This window comes from Jaculus jaculus, chromosome 13 (genome assembly GCF_020740685.1).
Source record: "Jaculus jaculus isolate mJacJac1 chromosome 13, mJacJac1.mat.Y.cur, whole genome shotgun sequence".
Taxonomy (NCBI): Eukaryota; Metazoa; Chordata; class Mammalia; order Rodentia; family Dipodidae; genus Jaculus; species Jaculus jaculus.
The window spans coordinates 42,681,153-42,708,945 of record NC_059114.1 but is presented as its reverse complement, the minus strand read 5'-3'; the positions used below and the strand labels follow the sequence as shown (position 1 = coordinate 42,708,945).

Below are 27,793 nucleotides of genomic sequence, written 5' to 3'. Positions count from 1 at the left end.
GCACTGACCTATTCCTGCCCATCTGGCCCTTCCCATCCTGGAGGAAGCAGGCCCCCAGCTGACCCCGGGGGCCAGGTCTTGCGTTAGTTATAGAAACTCAGGTGGAAACACAGCAGTTGAACCCTGGCAGCCAGTCATGTCAGGTCTGCAGAGAATCCCCTTAAAAGCATGCTATGGGATACCATTAGCTAAGCCGTAGCCCTCAGCGCGGTCTCCCAAACCCAGGCTCTTCCTCTGCACATACATGTGCACCTCTGAATGCATCCTGCCTGCATAGAGCCTTAGAAAATAGGTACCTGTACCGGGTTACCACCTCCTCTTACCCCAGACTAAACCTCAAGACATAGCTGGGATCGTTGCTTCTTGCCCCACAGTGACTGACTGCTGTTTTCACAGTTTATAACCCACAACCCATGAGGAATACCAGCAATTCCACTCAGGAGGGCCCTCAGGGGTCTAGGAGGAGAGGATAATGGTATCAACACATGATGTGTTCATACAAGTGTATGCTTTTTTTTTTTTTTTTCCATTTTTTTGAGACTTTGCCCTAGCCCAAGCTGAGCTGGAATTCACTATGTAGTCTCCGGGTGGCATCAAATTCATAAGGATCCTGCCCCCTCTGCCTGTTGGGGTAAAAGATACGCACCACCACAACCAGCCAAAGTATGTACTTACTTAAAAAGAAAGGCACAGAAAGTTGTGGGGTACAGTTCAAATGACTTACTGTGCTGGTCGCTCCGGTCCCTCGTCCCGTCCACTGTGCCGTCGGGCAGGATCCTCAGGAAGTGGCCCCCGTTACTGCAGTAGAGTAGCTTGGGCTTCTTGTAGTTCCCCGAAGGCAGGTTAAACTTCTCGGTGAGGGCCGAGAAGGTCGTGATTTCCCCCTCAGCCATGGCTCAGCAGCGGATGGGGGAGGCACTTGCAGGGCTGGAAGAGATTAAACAGACCTCTAGAAGGTTCTTCCAGCAAAGGCTCAGTGGACATTTTCAGGAAGGGAAGGACCACTCAGGGCCGTAGTCTGTGCAGGTGGTGCCCACCCCATGGCGGGCCTGGAGGAGGGCGTGGGAGGAGGGCCAGTGCCTAAGATGGGAGGGCCTTTCCGGGCACTTCTCTCTTTCCAATTAGGCATAGTGTTGCACCGAGCTGGGCATTTTTTTAGAACTTCAAATTTAATCATTTGGCCAAAAGAAAAAAAAAAAAAGTCATGTTTTGGTCTCTCCTTCTGGTCCACACACATCCTCAAATTAAACACTAAAGGTGCACTAAAATAACACCCAGAGTCTGGCCGAAACCCACAGCAGCCAAGAGGCCGAGACTGAGGTTCTGTCTTCCACCTTCACAGTGTTTTGACGAGGTACTGCCACGCCTGTGTGCAGCAGAGGGCACAGACGCAGCCTGCCCGATCAGGCACTTGTGAGTAAAGGGCACATCAGGGACAGCAAAGGTTAATGTGTGAGAGAAACTTCTGGGTTTGTTGGGGGACAGAACCCAAACCAAGGATCAAAGCAAAGAGAAAGGTCACAGGGGATTTTCTTAAAGATCAGGTACTGTACCCCCAGACACTTTATGAGACAAATCATTATGTAGGCAATGTTACATTGCTTGTTCCACAGTTTTCCACATGTTCTTTTGTCATACAGAGAAGTCGAGTTTGTTTTTTTATACTAGCCGTTCTCATCCTGATTATTTTCTAATATGCAGCTTATCACACAGGACCCACCACATAATATAATCCTCTAGTATTGACTATACTCAGTACATGTAATTTATATTTGTGTAAAATGCAGCAATTATTGCCTATACGGATTTAAAAACAAAGTCAATGAAAGTTAGAGTTTTAATGCAGGTATTTTCCCAACCATTTGGAAGAAAAAAGCTCTGGTAACTGACTACAAAGACTACAAAATAAAGATACTCCCAAAATAGCAGGAACCTGGTGTGGGGACTTCACCTGTAAGAAAGTGGCTGCTGATTGTACGTATAGGTTATCAGGTGGTCCTATGATCAGCATTCCCAACAACATGTTCTTGGCTAGGAGATAGTATCTGTTGACTTCACCATGGCCCTTTAATGTGGACACGAATACTCCCAGTGTTTAAGTGAAATCAAAGTTTAGAGACATTAAATGGCCAACCCAAGGTCAACAACCAGAAGTGGTAGTGCTCAACTTCAAAGAGAGTCTGTGAAACCAGGTGTGGTGGTGCATGCCTTTAATCCCAGCACTCGGAAGGATGAGGTAGGAGGATCACCATGAGTTCAAGGCCAGCCTGAGACTACATAGTGAATCCCAGGTCAGCCTGGGCTAGAGTGAGATTCTACCTTGAGAAACCAAAAAAGAAAAGTCTGTCAACAAATGTCCCAGTTGACTCTTAATTACTATGGAAAGGTCACATGACTTTGCTGGTGAAGTATAATGACCAGAAGTGGGGTTTTTGCCCATTGCTTCAAATGTACATGTGCTCCACAAAGTTGTCATTTCTTTGGGTCTAGCATTTGTGATTTTGAAATCTGGATATTTCCAGCCACCTCTGTTCCCTGCCAACCTTCAGCATGATTCCATGTACCTCTCAGTCCCATAAGAAACCCACACCAGCCGAGCTGTGTCCTCCCGGAACACTGGCCTGCCTCGTACCCCATGCTCATCTGACCTGAAGTGGCCCGAGGAGCAGCTCTCACAGGAAGCTATTCCATCATAAACCAAGGCACCAGTTTGAGTAGAATGTCCTTGAAACACTGGAACTGGGGCTTGCATTCAAAGCACCCACAGTTTTCCTCGCATACATTTCTCCCAATCTACAGCCCCAGAACATAGTCATTGACCCCAATTTCAGCTATTGTTTGAGGTCTCTGCAAGGACCCCCAAAGAAAATGTGATATATACCATAGAAACTATATTTCAAGTCAGATCATCACAAATGACCCTTCTATGCACAGTGAATCTGTCCTGTTCTGTCCAGATAGTACAGTAGCTGACAAAAAATGTTATTCCCAGTAACTGTATAGGGAGGGTTACAGTTTACCTTGTCATGTATTTCTCCCAAAGTTTTATACCCCAAGACGTTCCCTTTCATCCTATGCCTCTAGTCTCTCAGTACCCACTTCTATCTCTATCACCTTCTTTCTCTCCCCAGTCTCTCCCTCTAATTCTGAGCCTGCTTTCTCCCCGCCCACCACCAAAGTGCTGAGGTTCAAACAGAGTCTCCTGCATGTTACTTAAACTTGAGCTCTACCACAGGATGCCCTGCTGATGCAGAGCAATTTAGCTCTTTCACATGTGACTATCTTTACCTGTCACCTCGTCATTAGCACACACCATGACCAGATCCTCCTTCCTTAAAATGTCACTCAGAGATCATAATTTTTGTCATGTGTTTTCCCCAAATATTTCCTGAGTGTATTTAATTTTGTATACAGGAAATAATAATTACATTCTGCTAGCTGCCACTTAACTGCACAAATAGTCATTTGTATTTGTAATCTTAGGGTAGTTTCTTGTCCCAGGGTCTCTTACAATGGGTGTTTTTTTTTTTTTTTTTTTTTTTTTTTTTTTTTTTTTTTTGCATTTCCCTGATGGTGGGTCAGCTACATTTAACATGGCCTTTCTTCTAGATCAGCTGTGGGTGGATGCTGGGCATGGGTTTAACTCAACCTGCTTGCATTCTTGCTGCATCCTGCTGAGATGAGAGAACAGATGCACTAGCAGCCTGGCTGGGATTGGAGGCACAGCTCTGGCTAAGGATTATACTAATCTTCCCATTTACATGTGGGCATAAGCCTCAGAGCTTGGACATCATCTTTTCTGAGCTCTCACAAACTCAATAACCTTGGCCAGCACCCAATAGGCCCTCAGGGGTCCTAAACACAGTGAGGCCTGCAGTACACAAAGCTGGGACTCTACCTCTGCTCACTCCTGTAAATGAGGCAGTCAGGGGGTGGCTGCACAGTTCAGCTGCCTCCCTCCACTAATCCTTCAGTATAGACCTGTTCCTGAAAGCTGAGAGCCACATGCTGACTCCTAAAATATGTGTGGCATTGCCATGGGGCTGATGTCTGAGGCACAAGGATTTAGGAATCAGCTGAAGCTTGAGGGGCCTGAAAAACCCTTATTTTTAATTTTATTTACAATTTACTTGTATTTTGCCTGCCTTTGTTTGTTACAGGGTAGGAATAAAGGAAATATATGACATGATAAAACCAGAAAGCAGCAACTTTAGTGAGTCCTTGGGCTCACACAAATCACTCCAATAAATGAATTCATTAACTAAGTGAAATCAGGCAGTATGCATAATGGAAATTTGTGAGCTCTGCTTCTCATATTATTGGCTGCAGGCAAGGGGTTATCTACGTGTGTTGGGACATGGAGACGGTCAATCTAGATGGACTGCATATCATCACTTTGCATGCACCAGCCCATGGAGATTTGAGACACTGGTGAGGTTTTAGGAAAGCCAGAGGAGATTCTTAATTTATCAGTGACACCAGCGTGAGAGGAACACCCAGCCTATTGGAACACACATGTTAACAGTGACAAACTCAGACAGCTGTGGCCTCCAGAACTCCAACTCATGAAGTCTGTAATCTTCTCCAGGATAGCAACAGCCACTTTTCTATGGTGGGTAGCAAGTGACTACTGCACAGTCCTGGCCTAAAGCAAGCAGGAAGCATCTCCCGAGATGCAATAATCCCACCCTTCTCTCTGCACTGAGTCACTGAACAGGTTAAAGAAAGCGTTCACAAAGCACTTGACCTGTAGGAAACAAGAAACCCTGCTTATGCTAAGCTAGTTGAAATTTTTTTGGGTCTAGATCAGATTAAATGCTTAATTTAAGATTTTAAAAGTATTTGTATTTATTATTTATTTATGAGAGAGAGACAGAGAAAGAGAGAGAATAAGCACGCCAGGACTTTGAGCCACTGCAGATAAACTCCAGATGCAAAACCCACCTTGTGCATCCAGCTTTATTTTATTTATTTGGTTTTTTTGAGGTAGGGTCTCTCTCTAGCCCAGATTGACCTGGAATTCATTATGTAGTTCAGGGTGGCCTTGAACTCACAGTGATCCACCTACCTCTGCCTCCTGAGTGCTGGGATTAAAGCTGTGCCCAGCATGCATCTGGTTTTACATGGGTACTGGGGAATCAAACCTGGGCCCTTTGGCTTTGCTGGCAAGCACCTTAACCACTAAGCCATCTCTTCAGTCCCTAATTTAAGATTTTTAATTGATTGAAAAATAGTTTTTTATTCCCTCTCATATTTGGCCAAAATAGCCCCTTCTCCCATTACTTAAGCCACAAAGAAGATGACAGAACAGATGAAAGAGGCATAAGATACAATGGTTATGTAAGAGTGAGTTCAGGTCATTGCTCCACACAAGGATTCAGCTTATAGACAGTTACTAAAGTGACATTTAGGGAACCTGCTCTTCCTAGGAGGCATTTGTGCTCACTTTGGCTCTGGTGACTAAGCTGGAGTCTTATGGGTCTAAGAATCAAGGGACAGCAAACACTGACACTTACCTGTGGTTTTGTTTTAACCTCTGTGACTGCTTATGTAATACAGAATGCCCACAAGCCACCAAAGGTACATGTGTGGGTTTCTATGAAGGTGATAATTGGCTGTGCCCTCACCGCCCACATGTATAAAGCAGGACTTCGCTTTGGTTCCAAATGGGCTCTAAGTACTTGCTCCATGTCTCTATGAATAAAATCACCCAATCTTAACTTAACTATTCCCCGGAAATACTAATGAGCTTTATATTTCATTAAATGAAATATGTATGTTAAATGTGAGGGGTAAAACAAAACAAACTAAATGTAGTCAAACCAGCAACTGGTAGGTGAGAGGGATGAAGGAAAACATGCATAAGTGTAGTTATGTAAAGAATCTATGCCTTTAGTCCCAGCACTTGACACGCAGTGGTCGGAGGATCGCTGTGGTTGGAGGCCAGCCTGAGACTGCATAGTGAACATAGTGAATTCTAGGTCAGCCTGGGCTATAGCAAGATCCTATCTTTAAAAAAAAAAAAAAAAAAGCCAGGTGTGGTGGTGCAGGCCTTTAATCCCAGCACTCAGGAGGCAGAGGTAGGAGGAGGATCACCATGAGTTCAAGGCCACCCTGAGACTACACAGTGAATTCCAGGTCAGTCTGAACTAGAGACCCTACCTCCGAAAAAAAAAAAAAAAAAAAAAAAAGAGAAAGAATCGAGAAAAATGAAAAAAGAGGACAAAATATTAAAATATTGCTAACAGGCAAATGAAATTAACCCAAATATAATTATAATCACAATAAATGTAAATGGACTAAATTTCTTAGCTATTTTATCTCTTAAAAATCCATCTACAACTCTGATAACAGACACATTAAAAACATAATGTCAACTGGGCCTGGTGGCACTTGCCTTTAATCCCAGCATTCTAGAGGCTGAGGTAGGAAGATTGCCATGAGTTTGAGGCCACCTTGAGACTACAGAATGAATCCCAGGTCAGCCCTTCCAAAGAAACCAAAGCAACAACAACAAAAACCATAAGGATACAGAATGGCTAATGTAAAAGAATGAAAAATAAGCCAGGCTCAGTGGAGTATACCTGTAGCCCCAGCTTTCAGGAGAATTGCTTGAACTTAGGAGTTTGAAAACAGCCTGAGAAACATAGCTAAGCTTGGTCTCAATAACGTTTTTAAAGATAACAAATGATAATAAAAATTTATGTGTTGGGCTGGAGAGACAGCTTAGCAGTTAAGGCACTTGCCTGTGAAGCCTAAGGACCCATGTTCGACTCTCCACATTCCAAATTAGCCAGATGCACAAAGGTGAGGCAAACACAAGGCTGCCCATGCCCACTAGGTGGCACAAGCATCTGGACTTAGATTGCAGTGGCTGAGGTCCTGGCACACAAATTCTCTCTGTCTCTCTCTCTCTTGCTCACTTTCTCTAAAATAATAAATAAAATTTTAAAAATGTATAAGTTGGTATGGCTATGTGAATACCAGATAAAATAACTTTAAGCAAAAAATGATTTAAAAAATGGATCACTGAATAATGATAACTGGAAAATTTCAACAAACGAACTTAACTTCCAAGCTTGTATATATCTACTGTCATAGCCTCAGAATATATAAAGCAAAGTTGACAAATATAGAATAATATAGAATGAGAAATTGATAAATACACAAGGCTGGTGGGAGGTGTTAGTACACTTCTGGGTTAAATGATAGAGCCAACTGATATGGGACATCAACAAGGATGTACGAGATTGAAATACACAACTAGAAAGTTCAGTTGAATAAGTAGCTAACAGAAACTGCACCCGACAATGAAGCAAACCCCATTCTCCTCTAGGATCCTTGGAGTGTTTGTCAGGGTACATGAAACAAGTGGAGCGTGGTATCACAAGTCTTTACTCCCAGGCTTTGGGAGGCAGAGGCAGGAGGGCCGCTGTGAGATCAAAGCTACTCTGAGACTACATGATGAATTCCAGGTCAGCGTGTGCTGGAGCGAGACCGTACCTTAAAAACAAACAAATAAACAAAAAACTTACAACTGTGACTTCCCTATGCTAATCTCATTGGATGTGATACTATCTTTGCATTCATTCATTTTGCCCGGAAACCAGCAGACACATGGGTATGTACATGTGGGCACAGCCACCCACCACATTCTCCTTCGAAGTCCTGTATCTATAGAACTACCAAAGTATTTTATGAAGAATAAAAAATAAAATCATTTTAATCAGCTCTAGATCTTTTACTGCAGATGTCCTCGAATAAGATCTTAATACGGGACAGAATAATTTCATTAGAGCTGCTGCAGTTTTCTGGAGCGTGGTGGGTGCACGGCCAGAGCCCCAGCCACACACAGTCCTTTGTGCCTCTCCCTGCTCAGTGCCGGGGATGTGGTTCTCCTCAAGCCATTTCTTGAGGCTGTTCTTTCCCTTTTCCAAATCCCCAGGACTGAATCCTTTGTGATCTCCACGTGTAAACAGATGCATCAGCTTCTCTCTTACTCTGGGGTCCCTTTCATTCACAGTTTCAACAGTCTGCTCACACTGCCCAGGACACCAGTCTCTGCCAAGGTGCCATCTTCAGGGAAGTTCACAAGGACAACCTGGCAGAGCTGGGGCGGAAGTTAAGAGCCGTCCTCCACACTCCTCGCTGGCTATCGCCCTGGCTTTTTAGAAACATGAGCTTGCCACTCCAAAGGGCTTTTCTGCAGCCACTCACCCACGGCTGCCCCCAGGCTAAACCTCCGCCCTGTGCTCCCACCACCCCAGGGCCGTGACCGCTGGTTTATGGGCGCTCGGGCCCTTCGCCCGGCTCTCCCTGGGGCTCTCGGGGGGGGGTGCGGGGGGCGAGGACCCCACGGCCGGGGCTTAGTCCCCAAGCGCGAGCCGCACACCCGCCACTGCGGCCACCGCGCCCGGACCCGCACGCCCCCCTTTACCTTCTTAATCTTACCCGGTCAGCCCCCGCCCCGCCTCCTCATCGTGCTGCCTTTGTGCAGACCGCACCGCACCGGAGGCACCGGGGCTGTTGTGACAGTCACAGCTCGGTCTCCTCCAGCACTGCCAGCTTCAGTCCCGCTCAGTGCCACTGCTTGCGACCTTCCTACCTCAGCAATCTGACAGGTCCTTTGAGCTAAAGTTCCCTGAAGGTGTCAGCATCCAAGTACCTTGCTGCCTCCAGGATAAAACCCAGACCTCTTCCCATAGGCCGTGATGCAGCTGTGTTGCCCTTCTTACCTGCCTGCCCTTTCATACTCTTCCAGGAACTGTCCTCCTCTCCCTCCCTCCCTCCCTCCCTCCCTCCCTCCCTCCCTCCCTCTTTTCTCTTCTCACTATAGCCTGCTAAATCTAAGTCATACATCACAGTCATCCTTTAAACATTCAGCTCAGGGGCTGGAGACATGGCTTACTGGTTAAGGCACTTGCCTGCAAAGCCTAAGGGCCTAGTTGATTCCCCAGTACCCACATATGCCAGATGTATGTGGTGGCACATATGTCTGGAGTTCATTTGCAGTAGCTAGAGGCCCTGTCATATTCTTTCTACCTGCACCCACCCAATAAATCAATAAGTAAACAAATAAAACTATGTGTGGCTAAACATTAAAAAAATAAGCTTCAGTTAAAAATTTAGCTCAGGGGGCTGGAGAGATGGCTTAGTGGTTAAGGTGCTTGCCTGCAAAGCCTAAGGAACCCATTTTTGACTCTCCAGATCCCAGTTAGCTAGATGCACAAAGGTGAGGCAAGTGCAAGGTCACAGGTGCCCAGTAGGTGGCGCAGACATTTGGAGTTTGATTCCAGTGGCTGAGGACCTGGTGCACCAATTCTCCCTTTCTCTGTTTCTCTTTCACACTCTCTCTAAAATAAAAATAAAAATAAAAATAAATTCACCTCAGATATTTCCTTCTCCATAAAAGTCAATATACCCTCACCCCCCACACACACATTGCACAGCAGTTCAGATGTTGGTTCCCTGTGCCCATCCAGCAACTACGGGTGTCATTGCTACCTGAATTCCCTGCCTCAACTCTGCATGGCTTCCTGCTTACCTGCCATAGACACAAAGCCTTATCATACCTGTGGGACTCAGTGAGGCTCAGCCTGTTCACCTTCCCTGGCTCATTAGACAACAGTGCTCCCTCCCACTTAAAGAAGCCTGCCCTTCCTCTTCCCTTCACCTGGAGTGCCCTTCTTCCTTTCTTTCACTCCACTCCACCAGCATGGCTAAGTGCTCATTTTTTCTCAACTCTTTAGTTCAATCATCCGTTCCTGGCAAAAGCCTTTCCAGACTCTCCGTACCTGGATCAGGCTCCTCGTGTTCTTCCAGAGTGCTTACATCAGTTCTTAATTACTCCTTTACTGCTGCGATCATTTAATTACTGTCTCCCTTCATGACTGAACTGCCCACCCCATGAAAGTATAAACCAATCTTTCTTGCTCACCATGGTATCCATGGTCTGGCAAAATGCCTGATACCTAACGGGCACTTGACAAATATTTGTTGAGTGAGTGAATGAATATACTTTAACTATGTTTTTGACAGCGTGCTCCATTAGTCTCTGAGGCTCTGGGGCAGAAACTGCCTTCTCTTTTATATTCAGCTCTTGGAAAATACCTGCCAATCTGTATCCCGTGTATGTTTATGGATCAAATACCACAGGCCAATCCCTCCGATGAGCCTCTCCTGGAAACGTGTTATCAGAGGAAGACCTCATTAGAAGGTTGTATCCCATATGTATGGACAGAAAAGCTAAGCCAAGAGTCTCACATGTATTTTAATTGCATTCAGAGTATGCCAGAAAATCCTTTGTTTGGGTAGCAACATGCCCAAAGCTGGTTCCCATTCAGAGTGATTACTTTCTTACTTCCTCGAGGGAAATACAAAATTAAGGATCCCAGAAGGCCTAGGATAAGACTCTTCAGTCTCAGGTCTGACCTCCTTACCTGACCAAGAAAATGATTGATAGGGCCTGAAAAGAGTAGCTCAGGTTTTGAGCTGGAGAGATGGGTCAGCAGTTAAAGGTGCTTGCCTGCAAAGCTTGACGGCCTGGGGTTTGATTCCTCAGTACCCATGCAAAGCCAAATGCACAAAGTGGTGCATGCATGTGGAGTTCTTTCACAGTGGCAAGAGGCCCTGGCATGCTCATTTTCTCTTCCCCCATTTATTTATTAATTATTTATTTAAATAAAGAGTTTTTTTTTTAAAGGAATTACAGGTTTTGCTATTTGTGTCAGAAAGTGCTGAGAGGCTGTGACCCCTCTGTGAAGGAAAGTTTGACTACAGGCAGGGAGACAGTGTGTTCTCTACTCTTGGTATTTCTCCTGCTCTGCCCCCATGCTCTGGGCAGGACCTGAGGTAGGAGTGTGCCCTGGCTGGCATATCAGCATGCTGCTTCCGAGCCAGCTCTCTTTCATGAGCAGAAATTTATTTTCCACTGACAGTAAACTGTGGGTTGACTATGGGATGGACTTGACCATGACGTGCCCCTTTAAGTCTGTAAAAGCTCATTATTACACACTCAGGAATTTTGCTGCCAGCTGTTAAGCCATCATTGGCCTAGAATCAGCCCTGGTCAGAGTATTTATGACACAGAAATTGACAAATGCTGCAAATCAGGAACTTTGTTGTTTTTTTTTTTCTTTTTCTCCCCCCACCCCAGCTGAATTACCAGCCTCCCATTAGGCTTGTGTTTAAATTGTGCTTGGGTATACATTAGTAGGTTATTCTTCTCCAAAGAACCCCAGTTTCCTCACTGAAAGATGGCACTCCATGGCAGAGCCACTGTGACTACTAAATGACAAGGCATCTACAGTGCTAAGCCTGGCTCTTGGAAAAGAGCAAGCGTGTGGTAGCTGTTAGCTTATTGTTCCCATTCACTCTTCTTTGTCAGTCATCCATGCCATTGATTTAGAATTGAACAAACTTGGCTTTTTAGCAGTGGTATTTGGGCGGTATTTGATAAGCACCTCTCTTTGATAGGCTGGTGTGTGCAGTGCTGCTCTTCTCATTCGCATAGGTGGTAAGTGTGGCAAACTGGTCATGAGTCACCAGCACGCTTCACAGGTGTGCGTGTTGTACTGTCCAGGATGACAGCAACCTATAGGTCTAATGGTCTTCCTCTCTGGTTCTATAGGAACCTTTTAAGAAAATCAGTCAGGGCTGGAGAGAAGGCATAGCAGTTAAGGCCCTTCCCTGCGAAGCCTAAGGACTCATGTTCAACTTTCTCCACGTCCCACATGATCCAGAAGCACAGCGATGCAGGCGTACAAGCTTGCACATGCACATAAGGGGCACACACGTCTGGAGTTTGACAGCAGTGGCTGGAGGTCCTGATGTGACTTTTCTCTCTCTCACACTCTCTCATTTTTTCACTCTCTCACATTAAAAAAGGCTAATCTATTGGGCTTGTCTCAAAAAAAAAACCTATCTATCTATCTATCTATCTATCTATCATCTATCTATCTATCTATCTATCTATCTATCTATCTATCTATCTATCTATGTGCCAGGTGTCTTGCCACTGCAAACAAACCTCAGATGCATGTGCCACTTTGCATTTGGTTTTCCATGTGTGCTGGGGAATTGAACCCAGGCCAGAAGGCCTCACAAATAGGCGCCTTTAACCACTGAACCATCTCACCAGCCTTCTTTAGGAACTTTCTAACTCCAAAGAGCCCCTGGGTAAACTGCTTGCAGGCTTCCAGAATCAAATATTTGAGAGAGATCAAGATGTCATACATCAGATGTCACCGTGCCTGCTGAGAGCAGAAGGCTGTCGATATCCTGGGAATTTAAACAAGAAAATGAAGGGAAAGGAAAGGAAAAGAAAGGCCCGAAGTCCTTGTTCTACAATTCTAAAATCTAAAACATTCCAAAAGCCAGGAATGCTTTTATAACTCAGACTGTGCAAGGCCTGACCAAAATTGTCTGGAGAGTACTTCTAGTCCTTATTCACTCCACTTTGTGTAATATTTCTATAATCTGGTGCAGAATAACAAACATGTTTAAACTTCTCCAGACTCCACTGGAGTCATCCATGATAGAGAATAGATGAGCCACCCCACATTTTAAAAGATCCCCAGAAGCCTAGATTTTGAAACATTTAGTCCCAGGCTTTTCACTTATGAAATTATGGACTGGTAGTGGATGTCACTTTCTGCCTGTAAGAAAGTCAAGATCTGGCCAAGTCTGGCACGGTCAGGTTTCAAAGGAGAGGACCGTCAATGCCCAGACCAGTGCTGCTGGCAGGAAGCAGGGCTGTCATCGTCCCTGTGTGCATCGCCCAGCAGCTTAATGCTACCTTCACCTTTACACTCAATAGGGACAAAGAAATCGAGGCAGATGCACAGCATCCCCAAGGATCACCTCCAGCACTCTCCATTTCTCCCTCCACGTGGGATCTCCTATTCTCTGTGCTCTGGCTTATCTAGCCCACCCTTCCTCAACACTTCTTTGCTGTAAGAACTCCATCCAATTGGGGGGTCACGAGTTCTTTTAAGTGCCTTCAGAAAACAGTCCACAATGACAGGAAAAGCAGAGTTGCCTGGTGCAGTGGTGTTCTTTGCTGGCCCTGGTTCTGTCTGAACTGTAATAGGACACTCCGGCCCAGAGCGGCCTCAAGACCTGCACACATCCTAAAAAGAAATATTCTTCCTGCAGACAGGCGCGTTAACGCCGGGGCTCCGTGCCAAACGTAAAGTGATTCCACAGGGGCTCTTGCAGGCCGTGCATGCGCTCCTTCAGCCTTCTCTTACTGATGTCTCTCCAAAAACCTTTTTAGTCTGTTGTGCAAGTTACAGTCTTCAGAAGCAGCCCAACAAGGGCATAAGCTGACTATCCAGCTGTTGGAAGACGGACTGCCTCCCTCTCCCTCCCCGGCTCCTGACCTAGAAAACCTAGCTTTTCCAAACTCATTCTTTTAAGCTGTGTGTTTGGTATCTATTTGGTCAGGCCAAGGCTTGCACTACCATATAGTATCCAATAGCTCCTCTTGATATACTCATAAGTAATAAAAATGATTTCTTAAACATGCGGTGTTCCAAGTTTGGCCCTAAGCATGTACATCAATATATCCTCAAAGAAATTCTACCAGGAAGGCATTGCTATTAGAGAGGATAAATGAATAGAGTAATATTTTCTGTATAATTATATACTCTTCCCTGTTTATTTATATATTTTTATTTTTATTTATTTATTTAAGAGAGAGAGGGAAAGAATCATAGAGAAAGAGAGAGACTAGGCACACCAAGGCAGACAGTCACTGCAAACGAACTCCAGATGCATGCACCATCTTGTGTATCGGGCTTACGTGGGTGCTGGGGAATTGAACGTGGGTCCTTTGGCTTTGTAGGCAAGCACCTTAACGGTTAAGCCGTCTCTCTAGGCCAACCCATCCTGCCGTAATGCTTAAAGTAAAGGTTGAAGGTATGTGTCTCTGATGGCAGAGTCTATGCTGTTAGTCACAAAATCAATGCAGTCAAGAGAGTAAACACCGTAGCCTAAGAGGTCCACACAGTTTCTGTTCTTTTTACTCCGCCAACACCTGGAACTCGTGGAGCATGAGGACAGCGTCTGAAAGAGGTGTTTGCTCTGGCGGAAGTGGAGTCTTTGCAAGTTCTTCTCCTGACAGATGTCTCCTCCCGCAGAGGTCACCACCAGGATTTCCTGATTATTACTCTGATGCCTCAACATGACCCAGCATCATGAGATGCTGTTTCGGCCAGCATCAGAGTGGTCAGTTGACATTGCTGAAGAAGGGCCAGGACAAGGTCAGAGCCACTCGAGAAGGTCTTACTTTAGAAGACGGGCAATGCCCTGAGCGTGACAGACCTGGGTGGATGATGGGCTAACCATTGAACCTTTCTGTGCCTCAGTTGCCTCTGGCTGGGGATGTAGCTCAGTGGTAGAGTATGTGTTTAGCATGCCAGGCCCTCGACTCACAGAAGAAGAAGAGTGCCAATGTCCTCACAGTGCTGTGGAGAAGGATTAGAACCAGGCCTCGGGAGGACCTGGCAGAGAACAAGTTTCAGGGAAAAAAAAGCCAGCTGTTTTTCTGTTGGGAACCACAGTGTGCACTTGAGTGGGATGATTCTTGCATGTTTAGGGGGGTTTTACATTTGCTTGCAGCAAGCAGACGAACTTCTCCTGGTGGCTGTAGTGTCCCCCACTTTGTATTTGTTCTTCTTCCTGCAGGCTTCATGTGGCCCCAGGTCTTCCTGAACCCAGCCAACTGAGGTGCAGAGGGGCTGGACAGTTCACCAAAGCACATCTGTGGCTCAGCTAAGAACAAAGCAGCACCCTGCCCTGATGCATGTCTTTATGATGTTGCCTCTGTGCTGGGCAGCCTCATTTCCAAGCACTCAAAACATATGGACAAGGGGCTGGAAAGACAGCTTAGTGGTTAAGCACTTGCTTGCAAAGCCAAGGGACCCAGGTTTGATTCATCAGGACCCATATAAGCCAGATGCACTAGGTGGTGTATGTGTCTGGAGTTCGTTTGCAATGGCTAGAGGCCCTGGCATGCCAATTTTCTCTTTCTTTCCCTTTTTCTGTCTCTCTCAAGTAAATAAAATAAAAATAAAAAGGACGAAGCTCACATTGTTGCCAGCCAGATGTTATCCAGGCAGCTCTGGAAGAGCGAGTGGCAAGGCCAGGGTGCGGCTGCTGTTCCAGGTGATTATGAGGAGGGAGCAACGCAAGCCCACAGAACGCACTCACGTGTCGGTCTGTTCTGGATCTGGAAAGGCAGCCACAGAGGGCCCAGCGGGGTCCTGAGAGCGCCATGGGGGAAGCCAGGGACAAAGTGGGGCCCAGGATCCTGTGGGTGTCACAGCCAAAAGGGCAGGAACAAAAACCTTGCTTGCTCTGGTGCCAGGCTTCCATGGTCCAGTTTTTACAGAGGCTGCATTTGGACAATACAAAACCTGTTTCCTTTTGTATTCTTTCTTTTTAAGGACTGGTTACTTTTAGAGATTCCTTGGCCATGGCAACTCTCTCTCTCTGATCCCATATGAACAGTTCACTAGGGACTATTTGTCCATTTGTACTGTGTGTCCCTTTTCTACGCTGCCAGTGACTCTAGGGGTCCAGTGACCCTGTCGTTGCTTCCCGCACACAGGTCCTGCACAGTCCAGTCCTTGGCAGCGCCCTTGTGGCTTTCCTGGGAAGGAGATGGAGTGAGACAACACCACCATGCAGCCCGGGGAATGCCTGGCATTGGATAAAGGATGAAAGCACTTGGAAGTGAGTTGGAATCTGGTGTCCAAGGGGCTGACCCGAGAGATAAGTCTGCCCCTGGTATCTCCTGTCTCCAGGAAGATACGCACTGCAGTCAAGATGCCATTTCTCAGAAAAATGGCAAGGGTAGGTAGGTACTGATAGCCACATCAGTGTACTCCTTTCAAACAAGGCCCCTCAGTGGAGGTTATTACCGTCTTGGCAGGGAGCTCGAGCATGCGGTATTCTCCCAGGTCTCTAAGCTCTCAGTCTCCCTTCTTGTTTGTGTCTTTTTCTATGTGATCTTTCAATGCCATTCATCTCCTTCAACATCCATATTTTGAAGATCAAAGGACCACTCTGTTGGGTGCGGTTCTTTGAATGATGGAGACACTTGATGGTTAGGCAATAAGAAGGAAGGAGAGGCGCCAGAGGGTCTTCTCTCCAAATCTCTGCTGCCATCGTTTTGCGCATAATTCTGATGGATCATCGAGGATCTACATTCCTGGGTCCTCCTTGGACTTTGCAGGTTCCAGGGGCCTCTCTGGAGCCTATAAATCTAGGTCTTTAGATAAGCCCATAGGGTGGACAGAAGGCAGAACATTTCCTAATACTTTCATGATACTTATTTTTTTAAAAACATTTTATTTGTTAATTTATTTGAAAGAGAGAGAGAGGGAAGTGAGACTGAGAGAGAGAGAAGGACTCTGAGAGAGGGCCCAGGGACTCTGGCCACTAAAAATGAACTCTAGATGCCTGCTCCACCTTGTACATCTGACTTTATGTGGGTACTGGGGAATTGAACCTGTGTCTTTTGGCGTTGCTGGCAAGCTCCTTAACTACTAAACCATCTCTCTAGCCAGATACTGTATTTTGGAGCTCTGAGCAATATAATTTTCCTACATATCTGACAAAAAATAAATACGTATACGGGTGTTGCTTTTCAACATTCTCCTCTGTAGGAATAGTTCTTAGGTTGTAAAATTTCACAGTATAGACAGCTGGATTTACAAAACATCCGTATTAATGCACAACATTCTCGGGCGGGGCATCTGCCTCCCTGTATTTAATTCTGCTGGCCTGCCTCCTCCACTTAAGGAAGCCACCTCACCGCCCTGACCTTTCTCTCAGAACTAAATGTTGTTTCCCCCATAACATTTATGAAAATTCATAGTTATTACCATTACCTGTTTTGTTCCTATAAACACCCATAACCTCACACCCCACAATTGGGCTCCTGTAGATTTGTTTTGTGTGTATAACATTGTCAATATTCTTGGGCATCCTGAATCAAAATTATCAGTGTTATTTTATATCTTGTTCATCATGAATATTTTCTCATTTTATTGAAGTTTTGAAAAATACTGTATTAAAGTCTCACTCATATCTGCTGAGTAAAGGTTGTACCCCAAGAAGCTGTTTCCTTCATGCTGACCTAGTCCTCGCCTCATCAGCTGGCTGGCCTCTCAGGTGGATCGTCAAGCCCTGTGACTCCAGGGAGGATTATCATTCGACCCGCCCCGTCCCCACCCGCCGTGGCCCACCCTCACCTCTACTCTTACCTTTGAAATAGAAATAGCCCTCTTCTCTTCTTGGATCTTTCCTGTCATTTAATGCACAGTGTCTCCAGCCCTTCATCAGATGGGTCACTCCCTGGCTTAAAACCTTCTCTAGCTTTGCATTCCCATGAAGCGCATGGGGGCTCGGGAGACAGCCCGTCGGGTAAGAGTCCTTGCAGCACAAGCATGAGGGCCTGAGGAGGCTTGAGTTTGCTCCCCAGCATCCACACTGAGAAGTCTGTAGCCCCAGTCCTCTGGTGGGTGGAACCAGAGGGTTACTGTGGCTCACTGGTCAGCCAGTGTTGCAGTCACCTTCATGTTGCTGGAGAAAACACCAGACCAAGAGCAGCTTGTGAAGAAAAGGTTTGTTTTGGCTTACAGACTCTAAGGGAAGCCCCATGATGGCAGGGGAAATGGCATGAGCAGAGGGTGGACATCACCTCCTGGTCAACATCAAATGGACAATGGCAACAGGAGATTGTGCCAAACAAACACTGGCAAAGAGAATCTGGCTGTAATACTCATAAGCCCGTCCCAATAACACATCTCCTCCAGGAGGCTCCAATTCCCAAATTACCACCAACTGGGGACCTAGCACTCAGAACACATAAGTTTATGGGGGGACACATGAATCAAACCACCACAACCAGTGTGACCAAAAACAGCAGCTCCCTCTTCAATGAGAAATTCTGTCCCAATGAAACAATGTGGTAAAGCGATACAAGAGGACATGTGACAATTCCCTGGCTTCCATGCACATGCATGTATATCTGCCCACACATGCCTGCACTATATGCACACACACCACCATTTACACATACACACAGCACATGCACACCCCCAGCCAAAAGGCGTCACTGCTCCAGGCTTTCCTGGGACCAGTCGTTCCTCTTACCCACTCTTGAATCCCACATGGCTGCCTTCCTACAGACTGGTCCTTCCCTTGGCGCCCTTCCCCACCATGGCCACTGACTGGTTTCTCTCATCTTCAGAGAGTGGGTGAAGTGTGGTCTCCCCAGAGGCTTTCCTTGGCTTCTCTACTCAAGTTCAGCCTCTCTGCACCCCCACATTCTCGTGTGTAACCTTCTGTTCTTTGTTGTTCCCAGTACTTGCAATTAAATAATTGATAACTTGTTATCTGCCCCCCATTGTGAGTCTTTTTTTGTGATATGTTTTTCTTCTCTTAACCATAAGCTCCTAGACATGTTTATTCACCCCTTCTCCTCAGACCTCAAGTAAAGGTTGGCACAGAGGAGTGGCTCAAATACCCGTTGAGTGATGAGGAGAGAGGGAATGAGCGGGCAAATGAATTTTCAGGATGTATTTTTTTCCTAAAGATAATTGCTGCATACTAAGGGACTTTAATGTCCCATTCTACTGTGCCGGAATAAACTGTGCTCTTCTAAAGCAAGTGTTTTTCCCCTGGATTATTTTTATAGAAAAAAAAAAACCCTGAGGCAAATATAGAGATAATTATTGATTCTTGCTCAAGTCTCTGGTCCCTATCACCAGCAACCTCCTGTGCGTCCGCTGCAGAATTCCTGGGAACCACAGGAAGTAGGTCCACTAACCACTTGAAACATTCTTTCAAAAATAGTCAGGACCTGACTTTCTTCCTGTGGAAGGGCCTCTTTCCTCCAAGCAAACATTACAAAGAAATTTTATCTGCTTTTAGGAGCCTTCCTCTTCAATCATTTTCCCAGCAGGATCTATCTGTTGAGACTCAAATTCTTGTTCGAAAATTATCCCTCTTCTGGCTAGGTCATCACGTTAGTAACTTTCTCATAAAAAAGATGTCTGTGCTATTGTTTATAAATTAAAATGAAAAGCTGTGCAGAAGTCAAGGCCCGAGGAGCTGCTGGGATGTTCTAGTGCACAGCGATGCTCCCTCCACAGAGGAGGCCTTGACCTCCGCAGAGGTCAGCTCCCGTCCCAGCCTCAGCCCAGGTGCGCTGCCTGCCTCGCCGAGAGCGCCGGTCTTTCATCAAGCTCCTGACCTGCAGCCTCTATTTAAATCACGGGTCACGTAGTTTAATTTCAATCTCCTTATCTAAAGGAAACTTGAACTCTCCAGTTCAAGTGCAAAAGCTTCCCACAAACAGAAGGCAGTCATAAATCCCATAAAAGGACAACAGTGTCATTGACTTCCTAAGTCGCTGGCTGCGTTCTGCTTGGCAGCTCTCTAGGTTACAAAGAGAGAAGAGCACATCTGGGGGAGATGAAACCATGATGAGGGGTCCTAAGCCGGTCTTGTCCTGCAGCAAGGACTTGAAAGGGGCTCTTTGTGGGACAGCAGCACTAGCAGCACATCTTCTCCTGGGTCATAGGGTCATCTGGCATCAACAATAAGCAGGGGGTAGAGGTTCTCCTAGGAACCCATAAATATAAGGTAGAAGAGTTAGAATATATAGATAAATACAAAGGTTTTAAAGATTGTATATGACGATATCTGCCAGAATTAATTTCTATTAAATTCTCCTCCCTCCCTTCTTCTCCCCTCCCCTTCCTCTCCCTTTCTCCTTTTTCCCCTCTCCCTCCCTCCTTCCACCACCACCTTCTATTTTTGTTTATTTGTATTTACTTATTTGAGAGCGACACACAAACAGAGAGAGAAAGAGGCAGAGAGAGATAGAGAGAGAGAGAGAATGGGCATGCCAGGACCTCCAGCCACTGCAAACAAACTCCAGATGCATGTGCCCCTTGTGCATCTGGCTTATGTGGGTCCTGAAGAATTAAGCCTCGAACCGGGGTCCTTAGGCTTCACAGGAAAGCGCTTAACCGCTAAGCCATCTCTCCAGCGCCCCCCTTTTTTGTTAATTTTTATTTATTTATTTGTACTGCCATCTATTTTCTCTCTCCCTCCAACCATCTCTCTTTCTCTCTCTCAGTGGGGCCTCAGGTAGCCCAAAGCTGGCCTTGAACTCTATGTACCTGAAGTTGGCCTTAAATTCCTCTTACTGCCATCTCTGAAGTGCTGAAGTTATAAATAGTGTACCACCACTCTTAGTTCTTCTGGTAACTTTTCTATTAAAAAATGTGCTTCCTTCATTTGCTTGGTAGCATCAGGGAGACAGATGTGGGCTAATGGTTTAGCCCATCCTCTCCAGAGTCCGCAGACCTGGCTTCCCCTCTGGCTCTGCAGTAACTTGCTGGTGACTTCAGGCAAGTCCTCCGTGTCCTTGAGTCTCGGCTTTCTCCCTCGTAGACTGCGCGTAGTGAGAACACAGCGTGGTGCGGTAGGAGTAAAGGAGACAGTCCGTGCAATACTCCCCACATACACAAAGGTCTCGATAACTGTAAGTGACCATCACCTTCTTGTCCAGTCCTGAGGACCCCCGCACCTTCCTATTCCACTTAGCACAGGCCCTTACCACTGGGGCCAATTCAGTCCCTGTCAATCAGGTGAATAACATGGATGGAGCTTGCCCCGTGCTTGCGCTAGACACGAGGTCAGCAGCCTTGCCTTCCTGTGCTGTTTGCTTGGCCTGGTGTTTTCAGCACTACCTTCAGAGGTCTTGGGAGCATGTTTGAGTTTCTTCCGTGAACTGCCTCATATTATCAGCACAGGACAAATTATAGCCCCCACATCTTGAGCTTCCTTCCCCTAAAGAGGCCCACTTTCCCATGAACTGCTCTCTATAGACCCTGATGCACACCCAGCTCTGTGAACCCCTGGTCTCCATTACGCTCTTCTGGTATCAAGTTAGAGGAAAGTGGTTCAGCCCAGGAGGAACGAGCTAGATTATTTTTCTTCTTTTAGCAGAAACATGGAAATATCTCCAAATCTGCTCTCCTTATTTTCTTTAACAGCAGTAGCCCAAGGGACATGGCCCATTTCGATATGTTTATTTTTTCCTCTTTCTTTCCATTACTCATATTTCCTTTACTGAATAACTGTTGTTGCTACTGGGGGGAAGAAAGCAAAACAGAGGGCGAGGCAAAGGGAGCCGCCTCCAGAGCGAGTTTCATCTCATGACGGGCGGGCATGCTCGTGTGCTGTGATTAGACCTCAGCTAATTCTTCAGAACCACTTTCTGGCTCAGTTAGAGCACTGTGGGCCTTTTCACTAGACTCGGCCACGTGACAAGCTCAGCACTGTAGTAAGGCGAGGTCTTGCGATATTTCAGCTTCTTTCTATCTCATTTTATATGGTAACGTTGCTTCCAACTCTCCAGCACCCTGAGTGCACATTCTTTCATTTAACACATTTAATAAGCATGTAATAGGGCCAGGCTTGAAAACACAGTGAGAACAGGGCAGAAGTAGTGAGGCCCTCTGGCGGTTCTAATTCCAATGAGGAAGATACAGGGGATCGGAATGAACAGAGCATTAGAACAGCGGTGGGCAGGGCTCTGTGGGATTCCGATAAGTGATCTACAGAGCCGGAGGCATTGCAAGAAATCCTGGAGGAAGGGTTATTTCTATTGGAAGGCAATAGGTAACAGACCACTCAAAAGTCCTGAGTCTGAGGAGAACACATTTCACTTGGGAAGCTTATAGAGACCAGAAAAGAGGAGGATGAGGGGGCAGCTGACAGATTTCCTGAGCCCTGTGGACATGGACTGCCAGGGCAGTGGGAAACCACTGGACAATGCAGGCTGGGGTGTGACGTCATGAGACTTGAATTTTAAACATGTCACTCTGGCTGCTGAGTGGAGTCCAGGTGGAAACTGCGAAAGTGCACGCAGCAACCCACGTAAGAGTCAGTGGATTCTCGTGTGGGGGCCTGTGTGGGTATGGACCAAAGGCAATGTCACATGGTATCTTAGGGACATTGGCCCAGAGCCTCCTCTGAGAGAGGCAGCAGCATGTTGTCAACACACAGGTCTGGGAGCTATTCTGCCACCAAAACAACCAGCGAATCTGATTTCTGCATGAGGTGGTGCTTATTTGGAAACACAGGCCCCGTGATGCACACCAGCAGACTTGAGTGAGGCATCGTGGTATCTCAAGCGATGACACCTAGTGCCAGGAGGCACGGTGCCCCACTCCATGATGTGCCAGGCTGGGCACTCAGCACTGCTGTCCACTCCTCTTGGTCCTGTCCTCCACTCACAGGTGACTAGAGAGACCACCTCTCCTTCAGCAGCATGAGTATGACCTCGAGAGCCAGCATTCAGGCCATGCTGTTCTAACTTACAATGCTATTTTAGAGCTGTGTAAGGGTGGGGCAGTTGGCTCTCCAAATGCCTCCCTGCCCTGGGTCCTGTGGGGCCCAGACCACCTGCCTCACTTCATTCATTCACTCTGCAAATGGCCATGAAGACTGCCCCATGGGGACTGAGGAGATGGCCCAGGGAGTGAAGCACTTGACGCGCTAGGACCTGGTTCAGATCCGCAGCCCCTGTGTAAAAAGATGAGTGTGGCGGCTTGCACCATAATCCCACCACTAGGGAGCAAGGTCATGGGGACTTGTTGACTAGCTTGTCTAGCTGCGTTGTTGAATTTTGTGTTTTGTGATCTCTCACTAAACAAGGTGAACAGCAATAGGACAGTATATCCAATACTGACCTCTGGCCTCTTCCCTCACACACACATACACACACCTACACACATAGGGACATGCATGAACATCACAATACATACGCATGCAAAACATAATCTGCTGTGTTCTGGTCCCCAGAAGAGCTTACATTCAAGCCCTTCCTAAGGACCCACTTTGCCTCCAATCTATCCTAGACTTCATATTGAAAGGATACAGATGACCCAAGGGTACAGTGCCATCAATATCAGGGACCTCAAACAAGAGTGGACAGCCAGTTCTCAAATATGCCATGTTTGTGCTACCTCAGAATCTTTGAACTTGCTTTTCTGTTGGCCTAAGTTTCTCTTTACCAACACCATTAACACCATCACCTGCCTAAGGAGAACAGGATATTTCTTCTTTTTCATTCTTCACCTCAGAACAGGCCTCATGTTGTCTATTTGATTGTTTTCATCCTTGACTTTGCTCACTTGGGGCATAGCTCTTGTCTATCTTGCTCAGCTTTTTGTTTGTTTGGTTTTTCAAAGTAGGGTCTCTAGCCCAGGCTGACCTTGAGTTCACTATGTAGTCTCATGATAGCCTTGAACTCACAGCTGATCCTCCTATCTCCACCTCCCGAGTGCCGGGATTAAAGGCGTGTGCCACTATGCCTGGCTCTTGCTCAGCTTATTACTGATATCAAGCAAAGTCCTGGCACATAAGATGTGCTTAATATATTGACTCAGATAATGTACAAAGACCAATTCAAAATGGGTTGGCATTTTATGTGTAAAACCTGAAACTATAAAACTACTATAAGAGGGCTGGAGAGATGTCTCAGCAGTTAAGGACGCTTGCAGAGCCTGCTAGCATGGATTCAGTTCCCCAGTAGCTACATAAAGCCAGATGCACAAAATGGTGCATGTGTCTGGAGTTCATTTGCAATGGCAGGAGGTCCTGGTGTGCCCATTCTCTCTCTCATAAGTAAATCAATAAAATATTTTAAAACCACAAAAAGAAAATGTTGGTCTTAACCTTGGTCTGGGTAATGTTATTTTTATTTTATTTATTTATTTATTTATTTATTTATTTATTTATTGGGTTTTTCACAGTAGGGTCTCACTTTAGTTCAGGCTGGCCTGGAATTCACTATGCAGTCTCAGGGTGGCCTTGAACTCATGGTGATCCTCCACCTCTGCCTCCAGAATTCTAGGAATAAAGGCATGTGCCACCACACCCAGCTTGGTAATGTTATTTTAGATCTGATCCCAAAAGCACAGGTAACAAAACCAAAGGTGAACAGATTTCACCAAATTAAAAGGCTTCTGTATAAGCCAATTAGAATCAAGAAACAACCTACATGTAATAAAACATATGTTTGATAGGGTTGTTTTGTTTTGTTTTTCTGAGGTTGGGTCTCACTCTAGCTCAGGCTGACCTGGAATTCACTATGTAGTCTCAGGGTGGCCTTGAACTCATGGTGATCCTCCTACCTCTGCCTCCCAAGTGCTGGGATTAAAGGCGTGTGCCACCACGCCCGGCTTTGTTTGTTTTTTGAGACAGGCCTCATGCACTCTTCAACTTCCTATGTAGACAAGGATGACCTTGAATTCTTGATCCTTCTGCCTTCATGTCCCAAGTGCTGGGATTATAGGTATGTGTCCCATCTGGTTTATGTTAAGCTGGGGATAGAATCCAGGGCTCCATGCATGTTAGGTAAGCACTTTAGTAACTGAGCTACATTCACAGCCCTGATTAGGGGTTAATATCAAAAATATTTAAGGACCTCAAACAAATCCATAATAAGAGAATAATCCACTTTTAAGCAAATGCCTTTAGCTACTGAACTGTTTTTCCAGCCTAAATAATCCACTTTTAAACAGCCAAAGGGTCTATTTAGATAATTCTCAAAAGAAGATATATAATAGCCAACTAGCATATGAGAATTAATTTACCAGCATGAGTCATAAGGGAAATACAAATCAAAACTACAATGAGCCAGGCATAGTGGTACATGACTTTAGTCCCAGCACTTGGGAGGCAGAGATAGGAGGATGGCTGTGAGTTTGAGGCCACCTTGAGACTAATTCCAGGTCAGCCGGGGCTAGAGTGAGACCCAACCTCAAAAAATAAGACAAAACAAAATACAATGAGATATCTACTTCCACATGTCAGAGTAGCATTACTCAAAAGACAGAAAGGGTTGGTGAGGATGTGGAAATTTAAAAAGTGGACTCAGTACACTGTTGATGGTAATGTAATTAGTTCAGTCTAGAAAATAATATGGAGGTCCCTTAAACAAATAAAAATATAAAAATAGAACTACTGCATTGGGGAGATGGCTCACAAGCATGAGGACCCAAGTTCCAACCCCTAGCACCCAGGTAATAGGTGCAGTGGTGCAAGCTTGTAATCCCAGTGCTGGAGAGGCAAACACAGGAGGATTCCTAGGGCTTGTAGCCTACCTAGTATAGCTGAGTTGATTCAGCTCAAAAAATAAGGTAGAGATTGTCTGAAGAAGACCTCCCAACATTGATTTCTGTTTTCCACATCCACATCCATCCACACACACACAAACAATATACACATGCATACATACCATACACATACTCATGTAAACATTACATAAAGTAAAAAATAGAACTACCATATGATCTAGCAATCCCATTACTGGATATCTTGAAACCATTATCTTAGATATCTTTATGCCCATGTTGCAATATTGTTCACGCTAGCCAAAATGAGGAAGCAGCCTAGATATCCACCAAAAGATGAATATTGTAGTCACCTTCATGTCATTGGAACAAAACACCTGATGAAAAGCAGCTGATAGGAGAAAAAGGGTTGTTTTTGGCTCACAGTATGGAGAGGAAGCTTCACGATGGCAGGAAAAGATGGTGTGGCAGAGGCTGGACATCACTTCTTGCCACAGCAGATAGAAGATGGCAGCAAGAGAGTGGGCTGCGCTCTGGTAAGGGTACTTGTGTGAGGGATAAATAAAAGCCAAGCTTCATCTTCTATTTTTGTTTTTTATTCATATGGGGGAAGACATTCTTTTCTGGTGTGCTGAGGAACGAACCCAGGGCCTCAGACATTAGACAAGTGTTCTACCACTGAGCTCTATCCCTAGCCCAAATTATTCTATTTTTGAAAAATGAACATCTGAGGGCTGGAGAGATGGCTTAGCAGTTAAGTGCTTGCCTATGATGCCTAAGGACCCCGGTTCAAGGCTCCATTCCCCAGGACCCACGTTAGCCAGATGCACAAGGGGGCGCACGCGTCTGGAGTTTGTTTGCAGTGGCTGGCGCGCCCATTCTCTCTCTCTCTATCTGCCTCTTTCTCTCTCTGTCACTTTCAAATAAATAAATAAAAATAAACAAAAAAAATTAAGAAAAAAGAAAAATGAACATCTGAATTAAGATAATGGGAAATGATGCCAGAGCCCTTCTGTCTGGGTTGGGATGATGTTGTGTGAACTCTTTCCTGGGGAGAAACTGGCAGGTGCTTGCTTTCCCAAGTAGAGCACCCCAATGAATAAAATGCAAATTATACCAATTTCCATTGGCAAATTGATGAGTTTATTGGGCTTTCTGACAGATAATGAGCTAGAGATTATTCCAAGGATCATGGAGACCCCAAAGCAGCCATACTAATAGGTCTCATGTGTGACAACCTTCCTCCCCATAGCTGGAGAGGTGGTGCTGTCTGTCCCTTGATCTTCTGCCCAGTATATTCTCCCTCTCCCTCTGAGGCCACACAACGGAGCTTGTGTATCTTTGCATGCAGTGATTGCACGCCGCTGAGGGGACAGCTGAGATCGCAGGTGAGGGCTTAATGACCCTACTCGTATGGAGGAGTGTCAACAGGCTCAGTCTGGAAAGTCACATGCATGGCTGCAGCTTCTGATAAAAACAGCAAGGCTGTTTTGTTCTAGGACCATGCCTCACTCACATGAGCAACGCGTGGCAGACGTGGGGGGCAGACAGGGGCTCTCCGAGGAAGTAGTATTTGCGCTGAAGCATCTGGAGATGAGCTGGGCTTGCCAGATAGGATGAGCGTTTGTATGAGCCTCATAGTTCTAAGTCTGTCTCTCCCACCAGAGGAGGCTTTGTGACCTTCTTAAGCAAGGAACAGGCCTACTTCTAGAAAAAAAATAAAAACCGGATACTCAGCCTCCTTCTTTCTAATTGTTAGCCCACAGTGGCAAGGGACTGAAAATAACCCACCCATTGTAGGGACTGCAGGCACAAACACCACCGTTTCATAGGACAAAGGCTTCTGGGGGCTGGCTCTGCTCTATCCTGAGGTGTCCTGCTCCCTGCCAGGCCCAAAGTCACCATTTATTTGGTGTGTCAGCTGCACTGATTGTGGCAGTCAGCACACTCCACCGCGAATTCCACTTTGCACCTGGCACTTGGCCCTCCCCCAGGCTAGCGCCGTCAGAGGCAGGCGCTGGGCCCGGGACCCTCCCTTCTTCTATAGACGCACCATCTTGACCTGCTTCACGGACATTCATAGATGCTTTTGATATCACGTAATCAGGATAATTTGGATTTCTGGGTAATACTTTCGAGACATTCCTATTTCAAAAAGATACGTGATATGAGGGAAAGGAAAGGAAATTTGGGGTCATAGGGACCTCACACATAGGGAGAGAAGGGTAGGATGGTCAGCACAAGAGCAGGAAGTTGTGGGGCAAAGGGGAGAAAGGCACAATGGGTCCAACTACCCTTCTTGCTTTTGCAGCATGAGCGGTACTAGAAAGCCACTGGGAGTGCTGGAGAGATGGCTGAGAGGATAAGGGGCTTGTCTGCAAAGCCTAAGGACCCATGTTCAACTCCCCAGGTCCCATGTAAGCCAGATGCACAAGGTAATACAAGCATGCAAGATCGCACGCACGTGCAAGGCGGTACAAGCTTGAGTTTGGTGGCAATAGCTGGAGGCCCTGGAGCACCAATTCTCTCTCTCTCTCTCTCTCTCTCTCTCTCTCTCATTCATGTACATAGATACATACGTATATGAAGGCCAGTTTGTTGGGCTTGCCTAAAAAAAACAAAAA

The 27,793-nt window shown here is 46.0% G+C and overlaps 1 protein-coding gene across 4 annotated transcripts in view; it reads right to left on the bottom strand.

Moving 5' to 3' along the window:
• The window catches only part of Fgf1 (fibroblast growth factor 1), a 96,911-nt gene that overhangs the window by 23,617 nt on the left and 45,501 nt on the right, over positions 1 to 27,793 (bottom strand). For 2 of the 4 annotated variants that reach the window (XM_045132996.1, XM_045132999.1), the window contains one exon: positions 725 to 927. In XM_045132996.1, coding sequence (XP_044988931.1) covers positions 725 to 893 — 169 coding nt within the window. In that variant the 5' untranslated portion in view covers positions 894 to 927. Of the gene's footprint in view, positions 1 to 724; positions 928 to 8,451; positions 8,493 to 27,793 lie in introns of those variants that run through there. The other 2 variants (XM_045132998.1, XM_045132997.1) reach the window with 2 other exon arrangements.